Here is a 23,804-nt window from a genome sequence, read left to right as displayed (position 1 = left end):
TATTTTATTGTTTCAATCATTTATTGTATTCATAGGCAAAAGTAATGAACACAAATTGGATTTCTCAGAAGTTTATATCACGCAGTTCATTTGACCCTGTATCATACTTGAGCAACTTCTCTGTTGATTCAGATTCATTCATTTTTCAGATGTGAATGTTGGAGGAAAACCTTTTTTTTGTTTTTCTTAAATTATTGAATTCATTTCTCCAACATGATTTCCCAAAATTCATTTATCTCGGTACGTATAAGCAATTCATCAAATTCTAAAGATGATACGAAAAAAACAAAACCTGAACATCGATAAAAAGTTTCGAACAAAACTTATCGCAAAAACTGAGCCTTTGAAAAAGGTATTCGTATTTCTCTGTGGCTCTTCCAATACTTGGTAATAGTGAAATATTGTGGGTTTTGATTTATAAAATGCGTGCTTTCAGAGTTCATGTTGATGGAAAGGAAAATGCCCCTGTACCGGGTTGTTCAAAAGCAAAGAGTTCTAAAATATCTGAGGTTCCGAAGGAGACAGCCCTTCGTGATAAAAAGGGTGAGTTAGAGAGAAATTAACAGTTAATTTGTGTGAAAGCTCTTTTCCAGGTTTCGTCTACTACTGCGGTAGACTTTATCAGAGGCGATGTGATAACGGTCGCCTTTGATCACGTCTACTGCATTAGTGGACGAAACATCAGCCATAAAAACCTGCCGACCTCGGCTGAAAAACCCAGAAAATAGCTTCCACACGTTGTCAAACGGCCAACTAGAGTGACACAATATACGGCGACAATCATTGATCACTTATTTGTCAACTTTTCTGACAATGGGACAACTTGTGTTATCGATAATATTATTTCTGACCACTGCACCATAATGTTTGACCCAGGTATTGATCACAAATCACAAACCCATACTGATGATTACAGGAGATTCTTCAAAAATAACGCAGTTGAAGACTTTATTACAGATATAAAACATGAAACATGGCTAAAACTTTATTGTATCTCCGATATGGCTCAGGCATATCAGTATTTTTATAATAATTTCATGCTTTACTTTGAGAAGCATTTCCCAAAACGCAAAGTTCTCAATGAAGCCAAAGGGAAATGTTGGGTTACTAATGATGTGAAAAAATCTAGCATGAAGTTGAAACACTTGTTCAACCAGTAACCAGTATGGAAGAGTGGTTTGCTGCTAACCTCCTTTTCATGAACATGGAAAAAACGAGGGTGATAAGGTATCATAATAATCTTCTTATCTTAGGACGGGTGAAGAATGTGTAAAATTCCTGGGTATACATGTTGATAAAGGTCTCACCTGGAAAATTTAATGTGAACATCTGATTTCCCACTTGAATACTATATCCATCCAGCTGAGGAACCTAAGACATATCCTCAGTCTTGATATGCTACGACAACTCTATTATGCACAAGTCGAAAATAGACTTCGTTAAGGAATTTGTTTCTGGGGCGTATCCCCCTTGGCAAATGAAGTATTTATTGCTCAAAAAAGAGTTATAAGGAGTATGACTGGTCTGAAAAGAAGATAATCCTGCCGCTATAGTTTTAAAAATATTGGAATTTTAACAATGTCGTCTATATTTATATTTGAAACTTGTTTATACATTTTTAATAATAAAGCTAAATTTATACTGAGATCTGATATTCACCAGACAATTTTGATGTTCCCCATTACAGAACAATGATATGTTCGAAGTCATCAAATGTAATAGGGCCTAAAGTCTTCAATTCTCTACCCGATGATATTCGAAATTGTGTATCTGCACCTTCGTTCAAATCTCGCTTAAAATCGTACTTGATCGAACAGTGTTTTTTGACGTGGATTCGTTTTTTCTGTAAGCTAATGTAATGTAATGTAACTCTATTGTGATATCTTTGTGATATTTTATTTTTATGTGATCTAATTATCTTTAGAATAAGACTGTGGTTTGTACTGTTAGTATGCCTAACTTCTGTTAATCTACTTTCTACTTTCAAAACAATTCCTATACAATTTCTTATTGTCTGAAGGAAAATAAAAATTATCATTCTTATTATTATCTTCGGCTGTGAAAGTTTACATTCTTCGAACAGTCAATCTATTTTTTCATAAGTAATAAAAATTCGTCCTGTAGATTGTGATTCAGTTCTATTAATCCTAGAAAACTTCAATAATGTTTATAGGAACCCTCTTATTATTTCAGTTAATTTTTTTCAGGTAATGTGCTGCCCACTCAGCGTAATAAATTTCCTGATCCACGATCTTCAAAGACAGAAAATATGGGCCATAAAATTATTGAAATCAATTACAAAGCTGTGCTCAAACAAGAAATGAAAAACATACTGACAAGAGAGAAGAAAAATGTTTTCCTTGATCCTGGGTCTGGAAAAGGTGATATTTCAAATTTACCAGAAAATTATAATCAGTTGATTATTTTTTCAATTATTGGCATTTAATTGACATCAAAATCTATTAAAAAATCTGTTTAAAATCTGTTTTTTCCGTTAATCAGCTGCCGCCCCCATACGAACGACAATTCTCAGAAGTTGAGAAACTTGTGCGAGCTAAGGACTAACGAGGTCTCACCTTTTAACGTGTAATTCGCAACACGGTTGCAGATTCATCTCAGATTCAACCAGATAAATTATCTCGAGAAAAATATCTGATCGAGGCGGGAATCGAACCCACGGCCTTCCGATCGTGAGTCGGGCGTACTACCACCGCGGCCAATTCCACAACACAAAATGCCGTTTGCCAATTATTCATCATTTCAAAAAACTGACATTCAAAAGAAACATAAATGTTTGTCAACCTAATGACAAAATGCATTTCCAATTTGAGTTATTAGTTCCTGATAGGTATTGAAAACAAAATCCTTTACGTCCAACACTTACCTATTATTATCAAAACTTTATTGTTAGTAGCTCTTCATAATAAATTCTTTCTGTAGTCGAAGAGTTTGTGTTTTGACTGTGTTCTGAAGGTGTTCTTTAAAAAATCTAGAGTAGGTAAATCTGGTTACCAAGGTGGCCAAACATGTGGCTTTCAAATAATTGATATATTGACATTGATCATATATGAATATATTGAAACCCCTGAGACTTCAAACGCATCAAAAGTATTCAAAATTACTTGTTTTACTGGAAGTAATATCGTATTGTAAATGTTTTTTTCCAAATCTACCTGTTCCACCAAAATAATTTACCTAATATTTTACCTATGTTCTGTAATTACCTACTGCTATGTAGACTAATTTGATGTACCCCAACCATTACCATAACTATGACCATAACCCCAACCCAACCCTTACCCTAATCATAACCCCCAAACCTTACCCTATTCATAACCCTAACCCCAACCTCAACCCTTACCCCAAACCTTCATTACAACCCTTACCCTAACTCCAAACCTAACCCTAACCTCAACCCTAACTCTAATCCTAACCCTAACCCCAATTGTTGAGCATCATTAAAAACACTTCTTTATTTCCTCGTTCTAAAACCACTACCATTATATTCCTCTCATCATCCATTTTCGGTTGATATACCACTCCTTCTTGTGGGTGTGGTCCCGAAAACTGAAGTGACGCCGGAACTGCTTCAATAACTAATTATCCTCAGTTACATTCATTATGTAATGGATATTACTTTTTTCTGTTCAATGGCTTCTTTGGTATACCAGAAAATGATGATGATGATGATTGCTCACGTTTTTGCAAAAAATGGAGAATAGTAACTTGTTGATACTTGATTTGGGTTGAAATGCATCATTTTCTCAATAAATACATATTTTTCCAGGCTTTCTATCGACATAGTGATCTAGGGGACTATCCAGCTGAATTTCCTGATCTCTGGCCATTGCTTTTTATTTCGCTTACCTTCAGTAGAAAGTTTTCACCACACTTCTGCAGATCCCTAAGAACTGTAACAAATAATTGTTAGGGAAAGCCCTAATGTTGAAAAACGAATTTCTCTAGCAATAATGAATTAATTTCAAAAAATTCAAAATGATGATAGTAGGTGATATTACACTATCATCTTTTTTCCAATGTAATATTGGGGTAGCTGCATTAAAGTGGTGAAGGTTCGAGTATGATAAAATGTAGACCCTTTGAAACAAAAAATTACGTATTTTTTTATTTTCGAACAAGGGTACGATGTTGAGTTACAAAAGGATCATATTTTTGTTGGGAAGCTCTGGAGATGGGTCCTGTTTCTCGGTGTTTATGCTTAACCTTTCTTACACGATTGCATCTACTCACAGCCGCTGATGCCAACTTAAACACTTCATATCCTCTGCCTACCGCTTCCTTAGACGAAACGTCAAGCATGAGTAGGTACTTATAGACCACGACCAACAAACCCAAAATATAAGCTAGATACAGTTAGTAAAAAACTATAAATTCAGATCGCCCCAATTATGTTCGATTATGTACAAGTACATTTGTGTTTTTCAGCAACTGCTGTCAAATTACAACCTAGAAAAAGCTCTTCTAGTTCTTCAGCGAATCCTACAGGGTCCTGTAGATGCGGCCCGGCCATAAGAAAAGAAGAAGGACGAGTACCAAATCGACAGTCATCTGGCAAATTTGAAGCAAAACACGCTGTCAGAGACAAAAACAAATGTGAATATCTGAATATCGCGACCAAAGTAGAAAAGAAATGCGAAGAAGTGAAGAAAGTTGGCAAAGAAAACATCAGATCTAGAGGGACAAGCAACGATTTGAAAGAGGGGAGAAGGAGTGAAGATGCGAAAAATATTATGAAGGGTACGAAGAAGTGTGTAGAGGCGAAAAACATATTGAAAGACCGAAATAAGCGTGACCAGGAAACAGGTAAGTCCAAAAATCTTTTTTTGACTAAATAAAACATTTGGTTTATTGTAAGGTTTGAGTCAGTCAATCATCAGTTAGAAAGTTGAAGGCTTCGCATACTATATATGTCGCACCCTTCTGTAAAATCATAAATTGATATAAATTATTGAATTTTTTAATGAAAAACATTCGATTCTTCCACTGTTCGAAGCTCCAAGGACAACAAGAACACGTTCATGTTCGTTGGCCATTGAACCAGTTGAAATAATCACCAGAAACTCCACCAAGCCAAGGATGTCAATCAATTTGAACCCAGAGAAACCCTTTCTGGCTAGTTCTACCATGAAACTGGAAAATAGGACGGAATATCGAAGGAAATGCTCTCCAATTCCACCAAACCCATTCACATCTTCGAATACTTTGATCAGCAGAAAGACAAAGAGTCAAAGAAGTGCAAAATTGGTGAGAAGAGCTCTCAGAAGAAGTGAGTATTGCAAATTATGTAATAGTTTTTCAACCCCCTCTTCAATTGGACTCATGGAGATGAACGTGTTCATAACTCTCCAAACCCTCAGTATAAATTATTGAGTATCATACAAGAATTTCCATTCAAGGTTTCAAGAACAATTGAAACATAGTTTAGGCTCAGCTGAAATTTTCCCAGACCTCAGTCCGGTAGATTTGTTATCTAGAAATATGTCAAGGAATGGACCTACTGCAGGAAATTAATAATACAAGATTGAAAATAGGATTAGGACAGTTTTTCTCTCTATTACGAGATATGCATTACTTGAAGTCCGAATCGAAATTAAAAATATATTTGATTGATGAGAAGCTTAGAATGAAAATTTGTTTTTTTCCTGCGTTTAATTTAAAAAGTCGTTCATGTTCTGATTTATCGACTTTTTCATATTTTCTACAAGAGTACATTTCCTAAAGCAAACCAAGTACTCAAACCTCACATTCTCTTTGGTCTCGTAGTGTGGACTATTCTAGTATAGCCCTATTTCCAGAGTTTTCCATCTGAAAAAATTAGAAAAAGTTTTGATTACCTCCGAATGGAAAAAGCGATACTTGTCAAAATTACAAATAGGAAACTAAAAAAGGATATTCAAATGATTTTTTTTATTTCGTTTTATAGATTGGAATATACTGGGTGTTAATAAACCCAATTTGTGACATCAACTCCACCAACACAACTTTGATAAATCACACAATCATTGAGCGAAATGTATCTGTATCTGTATTTGTAGAGTAGGGAGGGTGAGTGTAGGTCCATAGCACTTAGGCCACAGTGACCCATTGTATATCCTGTCGAGGAGTTGTCCTCCTAGGTCATCGTCCATCCTGTCCTTTCCAGAGAAGGTGGACAGGTCACTAGGAGACATCTCCTTTATATCGACAGGTGTAGGCCAAGATTCACCAAACACACACTCTCTTATTGACGATACCTCTGGACACTCGCATAGAACATGCCTGACAGTATCATCTTCCTGTTTAAACATCCTGCATAGAGTTGTGTCCACTATTGTGCCGCTTTATTGGCTAAATAGTCGGCAATGCGATTACCTTCAATCCTGTCGTCGCCTTCAACCTTCCCCGGGATAATTTTATTATCTACCGAGGCTGTTGCTAAATCTTGGTGGCACTCTAGTACTAGACCTGAGGTAACACGTTGTCTGTTCAAGGCTAATAGGTCTTGTCTGCTATCACAATGTGTTTTGACAATAATTTTCAAAACAAAGTTTATACTAGGACTTTTCTTTCATACATTTTTCTGTCTCAAACAAAGGAGCAACACTGACACACTGATAGACCCTGTATGACATCAAATTTTTTCCACCACTCTATTCAGTGGTGATGAATTGTTAAAGATGATTGACTCTTGTAACATTCTCTGTTCTTCATTGTAGTTAATAATAGTGCTGCCTATGTAGGAGACATTTATAATGAGGAATATTTAGAGGTGAGTATATAATCTTTTTTAAAAAACTCTTTGAAAAGTTTCCATTCAAGGTGAACCTCGAAATTGTGGGTGCGAAAGAAGGAAGGATCGTGCTGCCTATGGATTTCCTGGAAAAATTCAATCCTGATCAGAAATTTAGAGCATCAGTGGTAAATTGGATGTTGGAAATACAGGTATTCATAAGGAGACTGTTCAAACGAAAATGATTTTTTCCACATTGTAGGTTGTGGCATTTTTCAATCGAATTATAGCAAATAGTACTTTTTTTACAATTTTAAGGGGTTTTGAGGTTAGGAATAATATCCTCAGATGATAATTTGGCGTAATAAATTTTCCACTGACATATTTCATAGAATGGATTGCCCTGTGATGAAGATAAGACAACCAATTAAATGTAGACCTCAGCTCACACAAGTTAGCTATATTTCTCTCTACTTCTACACTGAGAGATCCATTCAAGAAAGTACATAGTCCACCGAATATTCATTATTATATAATTATCTTCTATTGCTGTCAATGTGATTAAATTTCAACAACGTATATTTTCAGGAACAAGTTTCACTCAATGATGAAGAACTATATTTATCTGTAAACTTACTAGATCAAGTTCTAGCCAGAACTACAGTCCCTACAAATATGTATCAGTTATTGGCAGTGAGTACTATATGGATTGCCAATAAGCTAATTGGATCTGATATTCTGACTGTAAGTTACAACTGACACTTTGGTTGATATTCGTAATATTGTGTCTTGTCTACTTCTCCAGATTTCCAAGGTTTTCGAGGTACTAGGTACTTTTTTCTTCACTCTGTTTGATTTCCTTTGGTCGCTTTTGATGGATCGTTATATCAAATATACATACTGAGTTACTTTTTGGTAACCTCAAATGTTCCAATCATATTATGTTTTCACAAGTATATTCCATCGTCTTTACTAAAGATGGCTTCATCAATGAGAATTTTATCCTTCAGACAGTGAAGACAGTTTCATACCCAAAAGTTTCGACGTAGTAAGAACCACTGAAAGTGAACCTGAATTTCTTTTGGAACGAAAACTGTTTTTCAACAACTTCACGTTCCATTTTCATTTAATCTGTCACTAAAAAGATTTGCCCAGGATAAGTCCACTGACTATGGACCTGAATTATTTTCAGAATACTTTTTCTACTCAGGATCTATTTTCTTTGAATATTTCTATGAAAAGATTCACGTTGAATCACCAGTGAAATATTTTCTTTATTTTGTAGGCTTCAACTTTGTTGGACTTATGCGGTGAAGCTTACATGTTGAGTCAACTTATCAAAATGGAACGCAAAGTGTTGAAGCTGATGAACTTTGAGATACATTCCATCGAACCTTCCCTTTATATTAACTATTATTTGAAGCTGATGGAGATTCATCAAATCCAAGTGAGTAACATTCCTCAAAGTTATGATTTACCTATCTATTGAAAACACTTTTCCAACACCAAGTCAGCATCCTCAGGAGATCATTGTGACTATATTTCACTACTATGTTAGTGTTTTCATATGCTAGTGTCCTAACTCCTACCTGTTTATATTACCTAACTACTACCGATTAGTATTACCTAACAACTACCTGTTAATGTTCCTCTGCTAAAATACCTGGATGAGTATCAGGTATCAGGTAGGTTATACTAATCGGTAGTAGTTACGTACTACTAACGGATAGTAGTTAGGCCACTAGCATATGAAAACACTAACATAGTAGTTCCAGTACAAACTATTGTGAATTAACTACTCATCCGTCATTGACTGTTCGTAATTTTTTGGCCAAAACCAACAACGAAATCATGAATTGATGGATGTAGCCATTACTACGTGGTAGGAAATCATTAGTGTTTTCATATGCTAGTGGCCGAACTCCTACCTGTTAGTATTACCTAACTACTTCCGGTTAGTATTACCTAACAACTACCTGATAATGTTCCTCTGCTAAAATTCCTGGATGAGTAGCAGGTATCAGGTAGGTTATACTAACCGGTAGTAGTTACGTACTACTAACGGATAGTAGTTAGGCCACTAGCATATGAAAACACTAACATAGTAGTTCCAGTGCAAACTATTGTGAAACAACTACTCATCCGTCATTGACTATTCGTAATTTTTTGGCCAAAACCAACAACGAAATCATGAATTGATGGATGTAGCCATTACTACGTGGTAGGAAATCATTAGTGATTTTATATGCTAGTGGCCGAACTACTACCGGTTAGTAATACCTAACAACTACCTGTTAATGTTCCTTTGCTAAAATACCTGGATGGAGCAGGTATCAGGTAGGTTATACTAATCGGTAGTAGTTACGTACTACTAACGGATAGTAGTTAGGCCACTAGCATATGAAAACACCAACATAGTAGTTCCAGTGCAAACTATTGTGAATTAACTACTCATCCGTCTTTGGTTGTTCGTAATTTTTTGGCCAAAACCAACAACGAAATCATGAATTGATGGATGTAGCATTACTATGTGGTAGGAAATCATTATGAAGAAAACAGAAGGTTTTTACCACTTTTATTTGTAATTAAAGTTTCTGCAGTTTTATCCTGTGAGGAAATTTTCAAACTTATACGTTAAACATTGAGTTTAATGTATAGTATATTCAAACTTATACATTAAACATTGAGTTTATTAAGTTTAAAAATATCCTAATATAACGTATAAGTTTGAAAATGTCCCTATAGGACTGTAACTAACTGCAGTAACGTTAGTTACAAATAAAAGTGGTAAACACATAAAAAGTTTCAATTCTCTTTTCTTCATAACCTAATCATGCCTTAGCCACCGTATTCTGAAGGTACCATGTGTGAATAAAGATAATGTAAATCGTACTCTATAAAAATGTTTCAATTCCAATTTGTTTTCCAGTTGGCTCACTTTTCCGTTTACTACATTTTGGACTGCACGGTACTTCTACCAGAATTTTCTTCATCCCGTTTATCAATACTGGCAGCTGCAGCTCTCAACGTCGCCATCAAATTGTTTTGCCCGGATTTGGAAGAAAAGTCAAACGAATTTTTCAGCAGGAATTTATCCGTTACAGAAATCGAGAAAAGGAAATCACTAGAAGCCATGATGTATTCCCAAGTTTTGAATATGAATAATGAGAGCTATGTTTTCAGGCAGCCGTTTTATAAACGCCGATTCGTTTCGAATTGTCCACCATCTTCATGCACAGTTTGATGATTTTAGATTTTGGGCGCCGGCGCTTTTTTAAATTGTTTTTATTGTCTGACATGAAATAAATAGATATACATGATTTTCATGATTTTTAATGACCAGTCTATATTGTACCCTCGTGATGCACTGTTTGGAACCTTTAGTGTAGTAATGAATATTACCGGAGTTTTTTCAAACACCAAACCGTTATTTTAACACCTTGACACGTGTTTCGATCACCAAGTGATCATCTTCAAAAGGAATATCAAACTGTTCAATCTTTCTCTTGAAGATGATCACTTGGTGTTCGAAACTCGTGTCGAGGTGTTGAAATTAACGGTTCCAACAAAATTTGAAGTTGAAGTTTTTTCTAAAAATTTCGAAGAAAGATATGATAACAAATTTTTCGAATGCAATGTTTTGTCTGTCTGTTTTGCAAAACATGGTTTTGATTTCTATCGTTTTTGTATGCTAGTATTTCAAAAACAGAAAACAATAGACATAAAACTGCTCTGTTTTGAAAATTTCAGAAGGAGTTATTTCAAAGGAATGTTCACAGAATAGATCATAAAACTTCAATTCGTGATTCAATATACAATAGCTTCAAATTGAAAAGGGTATATTTTTAGGAGAGGTTAATTTTTGGGAAAGAAAGTTTTTGACCTTCTACTTCTACAAAAAATGTGAGAATTTTCCAAAGAAAGGGAAAAAGCAATCAATTTAAAAAAATCAACTCTATACAAAGATGTGCAGTCCTACATATACACATCATACATATATACATATATATATATATATATATATATATATATATATATATATATATATATATATATATATATATCACACACTTCCTTTTATTACCAAAACTACAACACAATGAAAGTTTGTTTAGCGTGCACCAAAATGTTATAATCACATTCCGGAAGAGATCAAATCTCTGAAAAGCACACTAATATGTTCAAAAAACGGCTGAAAGACTTTATTAACAAAAACCCGAGAAGGGTGATAAATGCATTATTAGATGCATAATACTCAAAGTCAATCTATGTTCACTTCAATCATGCCTTCTACTTTTTTCTTGTATGAAAAACTTGATGTTCAATTGAGTGTTGAGTATATTTTTATTTATGTTGTTCATTTTCATATCTATATATTGCGATTCATTCATCCATTTCATTCGTTTATTCATCTAAGTATCGTATACATGTTATGTTTTTACTATGTACTAAGCGAAATCACGAACACTAAACATATTTCGCAAATAGTTCTTTTGTGATGCCTTTGTTTGTTTACCTTGCTACTTTATATATGTCATATATTCCAGATACAACATATATTATATTAGTATCCTTTATTATTTCGTAAATAAACTTATTATTTTCTAATTAGTCTGTGGGCTATGCTTGAAAACTGGCAGTAAACAAATCTAAAGAAATGAGCTTTAAACGTTCAAGCCCGTCTCGTATATACCTACACAGTAGGTTGAATGGACTGACGCCTAAAAATAATAACACTGGTAACTACTCACTTACTTACTACTATATTACTTCGTTTTCAGTTGGTGTCGTCAGTATGAGACTATCTAGGGACCAATTTTGTTCTTACTGTATTTTAACGACGTAGTAAATATTACAACCGACGGTTCTTTCACAATCTTTGCTGATGACACTACCATTCTATGGTACGATAAAGATGCTGATAACTTGCACTCAAAAATAGTTTTAGGGATTACAAAGATCAAAGAGTGGTGCGATGCTAATTTACTCTCTTTCAATATTAAAAAAACTAACTGCGTATCATTCCACTGTGCTTTGCCGGATATCCCTCTGGGTGATGGTGCAATAAGAAATAATGCATGTAATAAGTTTCTAGGGTTGCACATGGATGGGGAACTAAACTTCCAGCATCATGTTAGACAGCTAGGTACAAGGATCGCCTCGGGTGGTTATGCACTACGCATCGTTGTAAATGAACTAGGTACAGCGACAGCAATGCAGGTTTATCATGCCTTGATCGAATCGCACATTCGATATGGAATCGCTTTCTGGGGAGTCTGTAATCAAGTACATTTTAACTCAATCTTTGTTCTTCAAAAACGTGCAATTCGCTATCTTTGTAAGGCGGCTCCCAGGGTATCATGTAAAGAACTATTCAAAACTCGTAAGTTGTTAACTCTGCCCTCATTGTTCATTCTCGAAACTGCCTGTCTAGTATATAAAAACAAAACACTTTACAAGTTCGCTGATGGAATCACCCGCCAGAAAAATGACATAAAACTTCCAATCCCAAAAACAAATTTCATAAAAAATTCATGCATATATAACGCTGCCAAAATATTCAATCATCTGCCAACAGAAATGAAACATTCTGAAACATATGCTGTGTTCAGAAAAAAATTAAAAACTTCTCTTCTGGATCTGGCTTTATATAGTATTACGGAATTTTTTGAGACAGTGTTCACTGACGTCTAACATCAGCTCAGTATGTTATATGTGTTATTTAATTTATTTATCTTAATACTAGTTACAACCAATTGAAAATTAAATTAATTGATAGTCCTATATTTTATTGACAATATCATGTGAACCATGATATATCAAGTTTTATGAATGTCTACACTTTGTCGATAAGATTATTGTATCTTCAGACAATAAAGTATATTTATTATTATTATTATTAAAAAAGTATTTTTTGTTGGAGAAATTAGTTTTAGAGATAGAGGCTGAGATAGAAAAGGCAGATATTCACATTGAAACTCAATTGGTGGTGTACAATGTATCCTGTGATTCGTATATGGCTCTCATCCTCAAGCAAACAGTTTTCGATCATTTCATGTCATTTTGCATAAAAACGGTCAACGAAGACCGAACAAATTCATCATGAGGACCATTACAATCAAAATGAAATGTTTCCTGTCTTCTTTTGATGAGCTTCTTACAGCTAAGTCAAGCATTGGAGGTGGAACTTCTTCGGTGTATTCTACTGATATTCTAGGAGAAAGAACTCTTGGTACAAATGTGCTTTTGGAAATTACAAGTTGAGGAGTGGTACTCGTAGTTCTTTCTGTTGTTGTTGTGGTTGTTGTTGTCGTTGTGGTTGTAGTTGTCGTTGTGGTTGTTGTTGTCGTGGTGTGGATAGATGAGTTGTAAAGAAGAATAGTCACAAAAGTCAGCTTTGGATAGCCGATTGTCTTGGCAACTGTGAAGTTTCTTATTATTGTATGGTATCCTGTCTTCTGTACCTGAAAAAAAAGGGTTTCAACATTTTTGATGTATTGTTAGCACCGATAAAATAATATTTCATCATTACTTATATTGAAATATAACACAAGTGCTGAATGAAGGCAAAATGGAAAACAATAGCCAATAAAATATAACTTTTGAAGAGACATACAATTATTTCATTGACGAAATGGTCAAGACTTTCGTGGTTGAGGTTTTCAGTATCACTATTTTGCTTTGACAAACCCGAAACCCCTCCATTGAGAGACACTTCACGTGATGGAAGGCTAAGTTCTATGAGCAACTAGATGGCGTGGCGATGGAAAGTCCACTTAGCCCAGTTATAGCCAACTACTTCAAGTAGTCGACACCTTTGAAATGAATGACACCTCCGTCATATGAAAACATAGAAGAGACGCTCTGAACCATATCCAGGACCACTTGAACGCTCAACACCCCAGCATCAAGTTCGCCATGGCAACTGGACAGGAGCAGCGGATAGCATCTCTATATGTACTCATTGAACAATGTGGTGCTAGACCAGAGGTTCTCAAACTTATTTTGTGTACCGCCCACTTCGAGAATGAATTATTTTCCAGCTCCCCCCAAATTTTTTAACTTAACTACAACTTGAGAATCACAATCGCAGTCATTATTTTAATAATTAAATTATGGGTGTCATGTGAAAATAAGACTTTCTGATGAGGGTAATGTTAAACACCATTTTGTAATATTAGGAAAACTTTTATTTATGTTATTAAAACAAACATTTCATTTTGAATTTTAAAACTAATTAGATGTGTAGGATGAATTTAATGATTTTTAACAAGTTTGTTAGTATCAATCACCGCGATCTGTAATCTGCAACCTATTTTTTTTTATTTGGCAACGTTGCCACAGCACTAAATCCACGTTCACACAAGTACAACGATGGCAACGCTATCAAAAACCGTTGAACGATGGACCACAATCCAGGATACAATTGCGGGATTGGTTTTTGTAGCCAAAATTCTTGGTATCCATTTTTGAATTTTATTTTTATTTCCTCGTTAGTTATCAGTTCTATGAAAGAAGGCACATAGGTGAAGATGGATTTATGGAACTTTCAATAAATCCATATTTTATATATTCCGTGCAATACTGTCGTTTCTTCTTTACTGCTTCCGACATAATTTTGTCTTCAAAAATGCCGAAGTAAAGAATCGAGTATCAAAAACTTTCTAATCACTCACAGTTTTCATCACCGCACCTACAGCACTTCACCTAGCTAGTCGCTAACTAAATTCACTTGTTTTCGTAATATCGTCGCGCTATCATATGAGGCAGCGGGCGGGCCTAGTACTTTCGAGAATGGAGACTAGAAACTTCTCGCTTGGCATTGAAGCTCACCGCCATCTATTGTTCAGTTTGACAACTATCGGAAAGAAAATAATTACTGTCTAGTGCCCTAGATGACGTTACATGAGGAATCGCGCGTTAGGTGTCAAGGAGCGGTAAAGTTTAGGTAAAAAGCAAAAAAAATAAATCAGTTATAGCCCCCTAAACCGCTTCAATGGCCCTCAGTAATTTCCATAAATGACTGAGCAAAATGATTTCATTTTCATTTGTGTTTGACTAACCTTCAACTGGTATTTACCAGGTAGCAGAATTCTCCAAAATTCTCCAGTTTTGTTGGAACTCCAGAAAGCCATGTCTCTTCCAACAATATTCAATTCGGCTCTTTCTATGGGTTTCCCTGTATAGAAGTCAACAATTTGTCCGGTCACCCCCATGTTGGCTTGCATGGAATACATTAGCAGAGACTGAAAATATAAAGCGTTAGCAAAACATTAAATTGGAATATTCAACCGTATCCATCAAAAATTGTGGAGACCTAACGTTATTCAGATGAAAGAACAAACCTGCCTGTTGTCCTTCCAAAGTGCTTCCAGTTGCCTTGGTTTCGGATACTTGCAGCAAAAAATTTCCAGTGTTACCTCCATACATCCATGGAAGGCGTAATTATAATCACCCATTGCTCCTGTAACAAGAATAAGAACAAGAATCTTGAGTTGACAATGAACGAATTTGGAAACAATATTTCCAATAAATTAACTACATCCTGTCAAGGGAGTACGGGGAATCGATCATTTAAAAAGCTCGCGTGAAGGGTTAGGTTATGTTAGGTTAGGTCCAAAGTGAGTTGGTCTATTCGACCCTCCACCGCAACTCTTTAGGGTTTATTGTGGCTCACACCTATTCCCACTCGACCAAATACACCCAGCTTCTTAACGAAGCCGATTAGTTTGTATGGTGAGGGGTTTTTCAGGTCAGACGGTAAGAGTACGGCTCTGCCAAACTGTAAAAACCTGATTTGGTCCCCAGCGGGGGGTGCTCTGCTGTTTCATCATTTTCCAAACAGAGGCGATACACACTGTCTTCCGACAATCCAAGTTTCTGCATATGATGATTCAAATGGTAGTGACCTGTACGAAGGCCTGTTAGGCATCCCTACTGCAGTTCAACAACTGTTTGGTATCAAGCCTTCCAGGTCAATATGGCCAAAAATCCAATCTGTTAAGTCTTCCTAACGAGGAGGATCGTTTTTGGCAATTTACTATCAATTTAGACGTTGCTCGGTAGGAGCCAAGAGTTTCCAACGCCGCTTGACTGTCCGAGAATATTTGTATTGACTTGTGTATGAGATTGGACTCTTCCAATCTCTCCGAACACAATTCAATAGCGTAAATTTCTGCTTGAAATACGGTCGCATATGTTTCTAGGCAGGTTAATATCTCTGTCCTGGGACTGCGACTGAAAACACCTGCACCGGAACCGAAAGGTGTTTTTGATCCATCTGTAAACCAACAATTATCTGCTCTTAATACTTCCTTCTCCCTCGCGTGAAGGGATTGTCGAAATCATTTTTTTTTAATTGGCACAACTGTCCTCTGTACTCATCCGTCATTTAGTTTGTTTTCAGTACTTGATTCGTCAATTAACCTCAAACGTAATTTACCATGTATATCTCTAGATAAAAATATTGAAAAAAAATACTGAGAACCTCTGCCGCAAAAGCCTTAACTATTTTGTGTTTCAACTTGTTAGAAGACTGCTCACCTACAAAATTGTACCACTTGGCACCATTCGTGATTCCATCTGCGAAAGACAAGTCGCTTCCTGCGCAGTTTTTCTTTCCCAAATGCATTGTTGGATGGTTCTTCGAATATACCTTTGCTAGATGTTTGAATTCAGCATCATCCGGTGTTAGAGATTCCACTTTGGCTGTAGAACCTAGAAATTCATATAATGAACCCGACTTTAATAAAAACAGTTGAAATTGATGGAAGTGTCGTGTGGCTGAAAAAGTTTTTATTGTTTAAAATATCCTCATAAGAGTATACAGTATGAAACAACTGCCGCCATAGGTCTCATCACTGGTACTAGAATGAACCACAAACACATTGATAAACGAGACTCTCCCTGGTGATCCCTGTTAGACCATCCACCCCACTCACCATATATAGCTCCGTGTGACTTTTTTAGAGTCTCAAAAGTGGCAGAAGCAGTGAAATAAATCAGGTTCAATACAGTGGACGTTGTGAACAAAAAAGCCTCGAGAACTATGAACAGGCTTTCAGAAAATGATTCGATACACCGTTTTGGACAGTGGAAAATTCGAATGGAAATGTGTAAAGATTGTGAAGAGGACTGTATTGAAGGAAATGATGTGGATGTTGCGAAGGTAAAAATTGTAAACAGTTACACCAGAAATCCTGTTATTCTTTAACCAAACCTCGTATACTTCAGATTTGACGGCTGCCCACGAAAAAAGAAGTGGGGGCTTTATATCAGGTGAGCTGGCAGGCCACTCCAAGTGACCATGACGACACTCCCGATCCAGTCTATCATAATGAGGAGGTGTCTCATCAGGCTGAAGCGTAACATCAGTTGAAAACCAATTCAGGTAACGATTTCATCAATCATAAACCTGCAATTTTGTAGCATATTCAGATGCCTGGTTGAATTTTGGTCCTACACCCCACCCCCTTCCAATATAATTATGAAAGCATACGGAGCCCTCCAATCATTCGTTACTAAGACTTTGAAGTACTACATTCGTCCTTGCAGTCAACGCCTACATCACTGAAAATGTATGCCGCATTAGCAGACGAAATGTTTGGTTCTTATTTCGACAACGGCCTACCGGAAATCGTTCTTTCAAATCGTGACCCCGGCCGTGACAGCTCATGTTCCTATTTCAATTGCTTTGGTTTCTTGCAAATTTGAAAGACTTCGTATTTCCGAAATTAACAACGTTAGGTATGATTATAGGCTCGAATATGGTTTGTAACAGTTCTTTGCAGGCCTCAGAGGCTTTGCATTTATTTTAATACCTACTCACGTTTTCTGACGTTATCGAATGGATAATTGGCAACTAGTTGTCCTCCGTGCAGCGCAGCAGATAGTATGAATGGAGTCTTCTTCATCCATTCCATGATTGCTAATGACTCCTTGACGTCCGTCCTTGATAGTGCTAAGGAATTATCTTCAAAGAAGTCCGGAAAATGCCTGTTCAAATCCACATCCCAACGAGGCACTTCTCTCCCCGCTGTACCTTGGCAAGTAGTGGCTGCAACTTCGAATCCATCGGGATTCAAACAAGGTAAAACGTGTATCTTGGTGTTGTTCAGAAGCCAAGTCACATCTTTTGAAATCCCATAGTTGTCGATCAAGTACTGAAAAATGACCAGATGTTTCAATATTATCAATTTGGCAGTTAGATTTTTATAGTGTGCAAATGGCAAAACTGATATCAATTGGTTCTTCGTGAAAGAATGTTGAGCAGCCGGAAAGTAGGAAGCACCTGCCTATCGGCAACCAACTCAACTAGTAACAGTACCTGAAATATGAAGCCCAGCAATCTACAAGAGTAGGATATGTAGTTGGGCCGCATCAAAAGTTATTTACAGCAGAATATATTTTTGTTTAAAATTGGTTGACAATGTTCCATGGTGAATTTCGCCAGTTCGGATTTCCACAAGAAGGATGTTCCGCTCAGACCGGTCATCAATTCCAGAGATTCAGCTACTAAAACTCGTTCAAATGGAATAGCTAGGATGCTGTGTATGGAACTGCTATTTCCAGCTGAAGAACGAATTCTTCACGCAAGTTATAGCCCACATATACATCACTCCACTGTCCTCAGCAATCTACGAGGAGAGTGGTATGATCCTCTACTACAACAGATGTTCAAGACAGTGGTTGGACACCGATAAGCTACCCAGGCACTTTCCAAAGAGGCGTCAACGCTTGACGTGATTCACTGTTACTTTTTGCAATTGTGTCAAACCATCACAGCATAGTCCTATTATGAGGACATCTACGAAATGTATCAGAAATTGCGTAAGCAGCAGCTGACACTGGTCAACAGAAGAGGTAATTGAACAGACGTAGGTAGGTAATATCAACAATGAGTCATAGTAAGATCGTTTAAAAATACCTTGCTAAAAATACTAACTAAAATGAAATAGAATTACCTCAATGAAATGAAGAAGTACTTCCCTTCCACCAGCTTCATTACCATGCATATTCCCTATTAACTTCACATTCGGGACTCCAATTCTATTCTCGTCTGAGGCAGTCAGTTCCATTACCCACAACGGTTTTGGATGAACTAAGAGAGAACAAAAATATTCAAAAAATGATTGCAGTATGTGTTTTCATCACTTATTTCAATACAGTTTATACTGTCTGATCAAAATGTACACCCTCTATCAAGAAATTGAATGAACAAGTGAGTCGTAACTGGGAATCAGTGTCCTCAGAACTAGTTCCCTGTTTATACTGTGTGAAACTAGTGCAACTGTGAAACCAGTTCCCTGTTTAAACTGTGTTAAACCAGTGTAAAACAGTGAAACCAGTGCAACTGTGCAAATCCGTGAAGCCACTGTAACTGGGAAACCAGTGCCATGAAAACCAGTGCCCTGTTTATACTGTGTGAAACCAAAGCAAAACAGTGAAACAAGTACAAAACAGTGAAACCAGTGCAACTGTGCAAATCAGTGCAAAACAGTGAAGCCCGTGTAACTTTAAAACCAGTGTCCTGTGTGTACTGTGTGAAACCAATCAACTGTGAAACCAGTGCAACTGTGCAAACCAGTGCAAAACAGTGAAACTAGTGTAATTGTGAAAACAGTGCCCAGAGAACCAGTGCCCTATGTATACTGTGTGAAACCAGTCAACTGTGAAACCAGTGCCCTGAAAACCAATGCCCTATTTATCCAGTGTAATCAAAATTGTGAAAACAGTGAAAACAAGTGCCCTGCAAACAGTGTCCTCTTTATACTGGGTGGAACCACTACAACTGTGAAATCAGTGAAACTAGTGCAACTGTCGAACCAGTGCTCTAACAACCAGTGTCATGTTTACACCAGTGCAACTGTGAAACCAATGCAAATTTGCAAACCAGTGCAAAACAGTAAAATGCCCTGTTTATACTGTGTAATCAAAATTTACAGACTCTATCGAGGAATTGAGTGAACAAGACACTTTCAGCTGAAAGCCAGTGCCCTGGAAACAGTGTCCTGTTTATACTCAGTGAAACCAGTGCAAATGTGAAACTAGTGAAACTAGTACAACTGTCGAACCAGTGCTCAGTGGTAACTGAGTGTAACTGTGAAACCAGTACAACTTTGCAAACCAGTGCAAAATAGTGAAGTGAGTGCAACTATGACACCACTGCCCTGAAAACCAATGCCCTGTTCATACCGTGTAATCATAATTTACAGTCTCTACCGAGGAATTGAGTAAACAAGTGACTTTCAGCTGAAAACCATTGTCCTGAAACCAGTGTCTTGTTTATAATGAGTGGAATGAGTACAACTATGAAATCAGTGAAACAAGTGCAACAGTGAAACCAGTATCCTGAAAACCAGTGCCTTGTTTATACTATGTAATCAAAATGCACAGCCTATATCAAGGAATTGAGTGAACAAGTGACTTTTAGGCTGAAAAATAGCCTTTTAGGCTGAAAAACAGCCTAAAAGTCACTTGTTCAAAGACAAGTTACCACAGGTAACTTGTCTTTGAAGGAAAAGCCTGAGTGAGTGAAGGCGACGATATCTCCCTTTATTAGTACGTGAGAGAGAAGAAATCAGAGGTATGTATAGTTTTAGAAAGTGGACCTTTATTTGCTGAGAAGGAATGTAAATTTCACCTTAGCTGTGTAATCAAAATTTACAGACTCTATCGAGGAATTGAGTGAACAAGAGACTTTCAGCTGAAAGCCAGTGCCCTGGAAACAGTATCCTGTTTATACTGAGTGAAACCAGTACAACTGTGAAAACAGAAAAACAAGTGCAACTGTCGAACCAGTGCTCTGAAAAACAGTGCCCTATTCATACTAACGTATTCCAAAAACACTTTATTGTGAGATTTTCACTAAATTGTTTTACAAAAACGCAACACGTGTTTCGCCATACAATGGCTTCATCTGGCGTGTCTTTCAACAATTTAGTGAAAATCTCACAATAAAGTGTTTTTGGAATACGTTACTTATGGATTTTCATCAAATATCGGCCGATTCCATCATATACCCTATTCATACTGTGTGACACCAGTGCAACTGTGAAACCAGTGCAACTGTGCAAACCAGTGCAAAACAGTGAAATGAGTGCAACTATAACACCACCGCCCTGAAAACCAATGCCCTGTTTATGCTGTGTAATTATAATTTACAATCTCTACCGAGGAATTGAGTGAACAAGTGACGTTCAGCTGAAAACCAGTGTCCTGAAACCAGTGTCGTTTATAATGGGTGGAATCAGTACAACTGTGAAATCAGTGAAACAAGTGCAACTGTGAAACCAGTATCCTGAAAACCAGTGCCCAGGTAACTTGTCTTTGAAGGAAAAGCCTGAGTGAGTGAGGGCGACGATATCTCCACTCATTCGTACGTGAGAGAGAAAAAAATCAGAGGTATGTATAGTTTCAGAAGGTGGACCTTAATTTTCTTAGGAAGCAATTGAAATTCCTGAAACAACTTTTCGCAATAAAGCAGTGGCATATCACTTTTCTCTTCACATGTTATGAAAAAAATGTCTCTAAGAAAATTGAGGGGTGTCTTTTTGGAAGAATTGAGTTGTGACTGGAATGAACACTTTGCATGGAAATTGCAAAATGTTTGATGATTATTCACTGAAGAAAAATATGAAAAGGACGTTTTTTCAGCTGAACTCACTATAGTTATCTCGGAAACCGTAAGATCTACAAGGTCGGTCGACTTGGACAAAAATGTACTATTTTGGGGAACCAGAATAATATCTTTTCGGTAGTGGTCGTGGAGTAGAGCTAAAAATTCTCAAAAGAGATTTGAAGTTAATGTTCAGCTCGGTGTGCTAGAAACTGAAATTATAGGTCCCTACTTTTTTGAGTTATCTTTGACATAGCAGAACTATTTGCAGAGATTTTCCCAAAACCAGTATGCAAGAACGATTGATAGGAAACAATAGTTAAATAGTCCTATCAAATGGTCACCACGTTCACCTAACCTGGACCCTTCTGGACTTTTCATTGTGGGGCTCCATTGAAGACAAGGTATTCGCCTCAACTCCTGGCAAGGTCCGAAAACACCGGCCTTCGTGCGATCGGCAAGAACCCTACAGCAACAATTGACTGATTGAAAGGGACAATAAGGAAGGCTTTCATGGCTGTAACGCCACAAATACTGGAAAATTGACATAAAAATACTATTGCAACAGCGAATATGTGTTTAAGAAACGATAGACCGTAATTTGAACATTTAATGAGATATCTTGGAAGGCGTAGAAGGTTAGGAGTATTTTCACGATAACTTTTATGATTGTTACTTGGTATATATATAGATATATATAGAGTTTATGTATATCTTTGAGTTCCAGACCCAAAAACATATTGGTCCAAATTTTTTTGAGGTAGCTCTGACTGGAAATCGTATGACTATACAGTGATGATGAGAAAAACTTGTGAAAGCACATGTATAGTTATACATAACTGACGTTCTTATTACAGTGGCTACAAAAATCGATGAAAAAACTAGAGGTCCTTATTTAAAATAATAAAGTTGATAATGAAATCGTCGCACTGCATATTTGCTTATATCTGATTATGACAAATATGAAGCAGTATTGCATGTTCCCCGGTCATTTTTTAATATCATTCGAAATGGTGGCGATAGAGATGAAAAACGAAATTCGTCAATTCTAGATTATGGCGAATATTTGAAAAACAACCATCGATATTCTCGATCTGAAAATAGATTATTCTAGTTTCCCAAAATAGGACTCTTTTGCCTTCTGCAACATATTGTAGGTCTTAACGTTTCAGTTCGGAAGTGTTTTAAGTCGGTATCGGGTTCCAACAAGATTTTAATATAAACCCAAAAGCATATTGAACTATGTTTTATCAATTACCAAAACCATTGCCAAAACCAAGAACAGAAAAAGCTACGGATGAATGAATATTGACATGTGTCAGCAACAAAGGCGCACAGGCGCTCACCGCGTTTTCAATGTTGCCAACATAACAACGTGTTGCTTATTCGGCGATTCTCTGCTATAAAAAACATAGGTCAAAGAATTTCAATCACATTTTGTGTAAATTGTTAAATGACATCAACGGCGATCCAGATTTACTCAATAGGGTCATAACTGGTGACGAATCATGTGTTTATGTTTATCACATCAAAACCAAAGTTCAAGCCCAGCAGAGCCAAGACCAAAGAAGCAATAAACAACACCGTAGTCGTGTTTCAGCCACTATATTCACCAGAGTAGGCCCCCTGCGACTTTTTCCCCTTCCCAAAATGTAAGACAATCATAAAAGGGGGCATTTTGCGACTATTGAGGAGATAAAAAACGAATCGTTGATAGAGCTCAAGGACATAATGGGAGGACTACTTTGAAGGGATCAGAATGGAAATTGATGAATAATTTTTGGTAAAAACGAAATTCACCTTTTTTTTAAGTTTCCATAAACCGGCTTTCAACCAATAACTACTTACTTGTGTCTGAGGAGTTTCCAATACTTGTAACTCGAGTCCTGACCTTTCCAGATTTAGCAGAGAGGTTCCTCAACACTTCTTCCATTTCATCGTTCTTGTGGTATCGAAATTCCAGAGAGTTTGACACGTGCAAGCATATGAATAAAAACACATTTAACATTAGAAAACAGTTCACTGAACAGGAACAAATTCTATTGACAAGGCTCTGGTGTAATATCATTGTTTCGTGGTTTGTAGCTAACTTGATAATAAAGAATTATTCACATTTATCGAATTATACATACGAGAAGTTTCTCCTACCCGCAGAAATTCATAAGTTGTGTATGACGACAATGAAGATTACTTTGGGTTTCTTATCAATAACAACAGCGTAAAAAGAATCTGAAAGAGATGTATTTTTCAAGGACAAAACACAAGCACTACAGGAAAATCTTAAAGGTGCTCTAAAAGCGGTGCCTGTGCGAAAGTAGCGATTCACATTGGATTTGAAGTCACTTGAAACCTCCCGTGAAAGTATCTATAGAAAATAGATACTTCGATGTTCCAGACTACTTCAAATCTGCTTTATATACTCCCAGTTCCGGAGTGCCCCAAAGCTCGAATTTAGGA

General features: G+C 36.6%; 2 protein-coding genes across 4 annotated transcripts; one reads left to right on the top strand and one right to left on the bottom strand.

The window, feature by feature from the left end:
* The first annotated feature begins 353 nt into the window (after positions 1–353).
* Positions 354–10,051, top strand: LOC111510294 (uncharacterized). 3 transcript variants are annotated; one of them, XM_023166207.2, is made up of 9 exons: positions 355–543; positions 2,208–2,381; positions 4,447–4,824; positions 5,015–5,287; positions 6,717–6,769; positions 6,820–6,942; positions 7,319–7,474; positions 8,016–8,177; positions 9,660–10,051. In XM_023166207.2, the coding sequence occupies exons 1-9, from the start codon at positions 423–425 to the stop codon at positions 9,972–9,974; spliced, it is 1,755 nt and encodes a 584-aa protein (XP_023021975.2). In that variant the 5' UTR covers positions 355–422; the 3' UTR covers positions 9,975–10,051. The 3 variants fall into 3 exon arrangements, with proteins under 3 accessions (XP_074031637.1, XP_023021975.2, XP_074031636.1); XM_074175536.1 differs by lacking the exon at positions 5,015–5,287 and having other exon boundaries at positions 354–543; XM_074175535.1 differs by lacking the exon at positions 7,319–7,474.
* A 1,069-nt stretch (positions 10,052–11,120) lies between these two features.
* LOC111510285 (carboxypeptidase D) lies at positions 11,121–23,498 on the bottom strand. Its single transcript, XM_023166195.2, has 7 exons — positions 23,196–23,498; positions 18,694–18,830; positions 17,559–17,892; positions 16,274–16,447; positions 15,076–15,194; positions 14,794–14,976; positions 11,121–13,194 (listed from the first exon to the last, which is right to left on the bottom strand). Exons 1-7 carry the CDS (start codon positions 23,413–23,415, stop codon positions 12,808–12,810), a joined length of 1,554 nt encoding a protein of 517 aa, XP_023021963.2. The 5' UTR covers positions 23,416–23,498; the 3' UTR covers positions 11,121–12,807.
* Between the last annotated feature and the right edge of the window lie 306 nt (positions 23,499–23,804).

The sequence above is a fragment of the Leptinotarsa decemlineata genome, unplaced genomic scaffold (genome assembly GCF_025532065.1).
Source record: "Leptinotarsa decemlineata unplaced genomic scaffold, Ldec_3_MD MMD2_tig00001064_RagTag_RagTag, whole genome shotgun sequence".
Lineage (NCBI taxonomy): Eukaryota > Metazoa > Arthropoda > Insecta > Coleoptera > Chrysomelidae > Leptinotarsa > Leptinotarsa decemlineata.
The sequence above is the reverse complement of the archived record's forward strand: the minus strand, read 5'-3'. Positions and strand labels throughout refer to the sequence as shown.

What these genes read in the sequence shown, in the direction of transcription:
- LOC111510294 (XM_023166207.2), top strand. Translation starts at nt 423, where the DNA reads ATGCGTGCTTTCAGAGTTCATGTTGATGGAAAGGAAAATGCCCCTGTA. An exon ending in TAAGCGTGACCAGGAAACAG is followed by an intron (nt 4,825 to 5,014) that starts GTAAGTCCAAAA and finishes CACTGTTCGAAG; the next exon opens with CTCCAAGGACAACAAGAACA. An exon ending in TGGAGATTCATCAAATCCAA is followed by an intron (nt 8,178 to 9,659) that starts GTGAGTAACATT and finishes TTTGTTTTCCAG; the next exon opens with TTGGCTCACTTTTCCGTTTA.
- LOC111510285 (XM_023166195.2), bottom strand. Translation starts at nt 23,415, where the DNA reads ATGATATTACACCAGAGCCTTGTCAATAGAATTTGTTCCTGTTCAGTG. An exon ending in TGGAAACTCCTCAGACACAA is followed by an intron (nt 18,831 to 23,195) that starts GTAAGTAGTTAT and finishes GTTCTCTCTTAG; the next exon opens with TTCATCCAAAACCGTTGTGG. An exon ending in TTTGGAAGGACAACAGGCAG is followed by an intron (nt 14,977 to 15,075) that starts GTTTGTTCTTTC and finishes TTATATTTTCAG; the next exon opens with TCTCTGCTAATGTATTCCAT.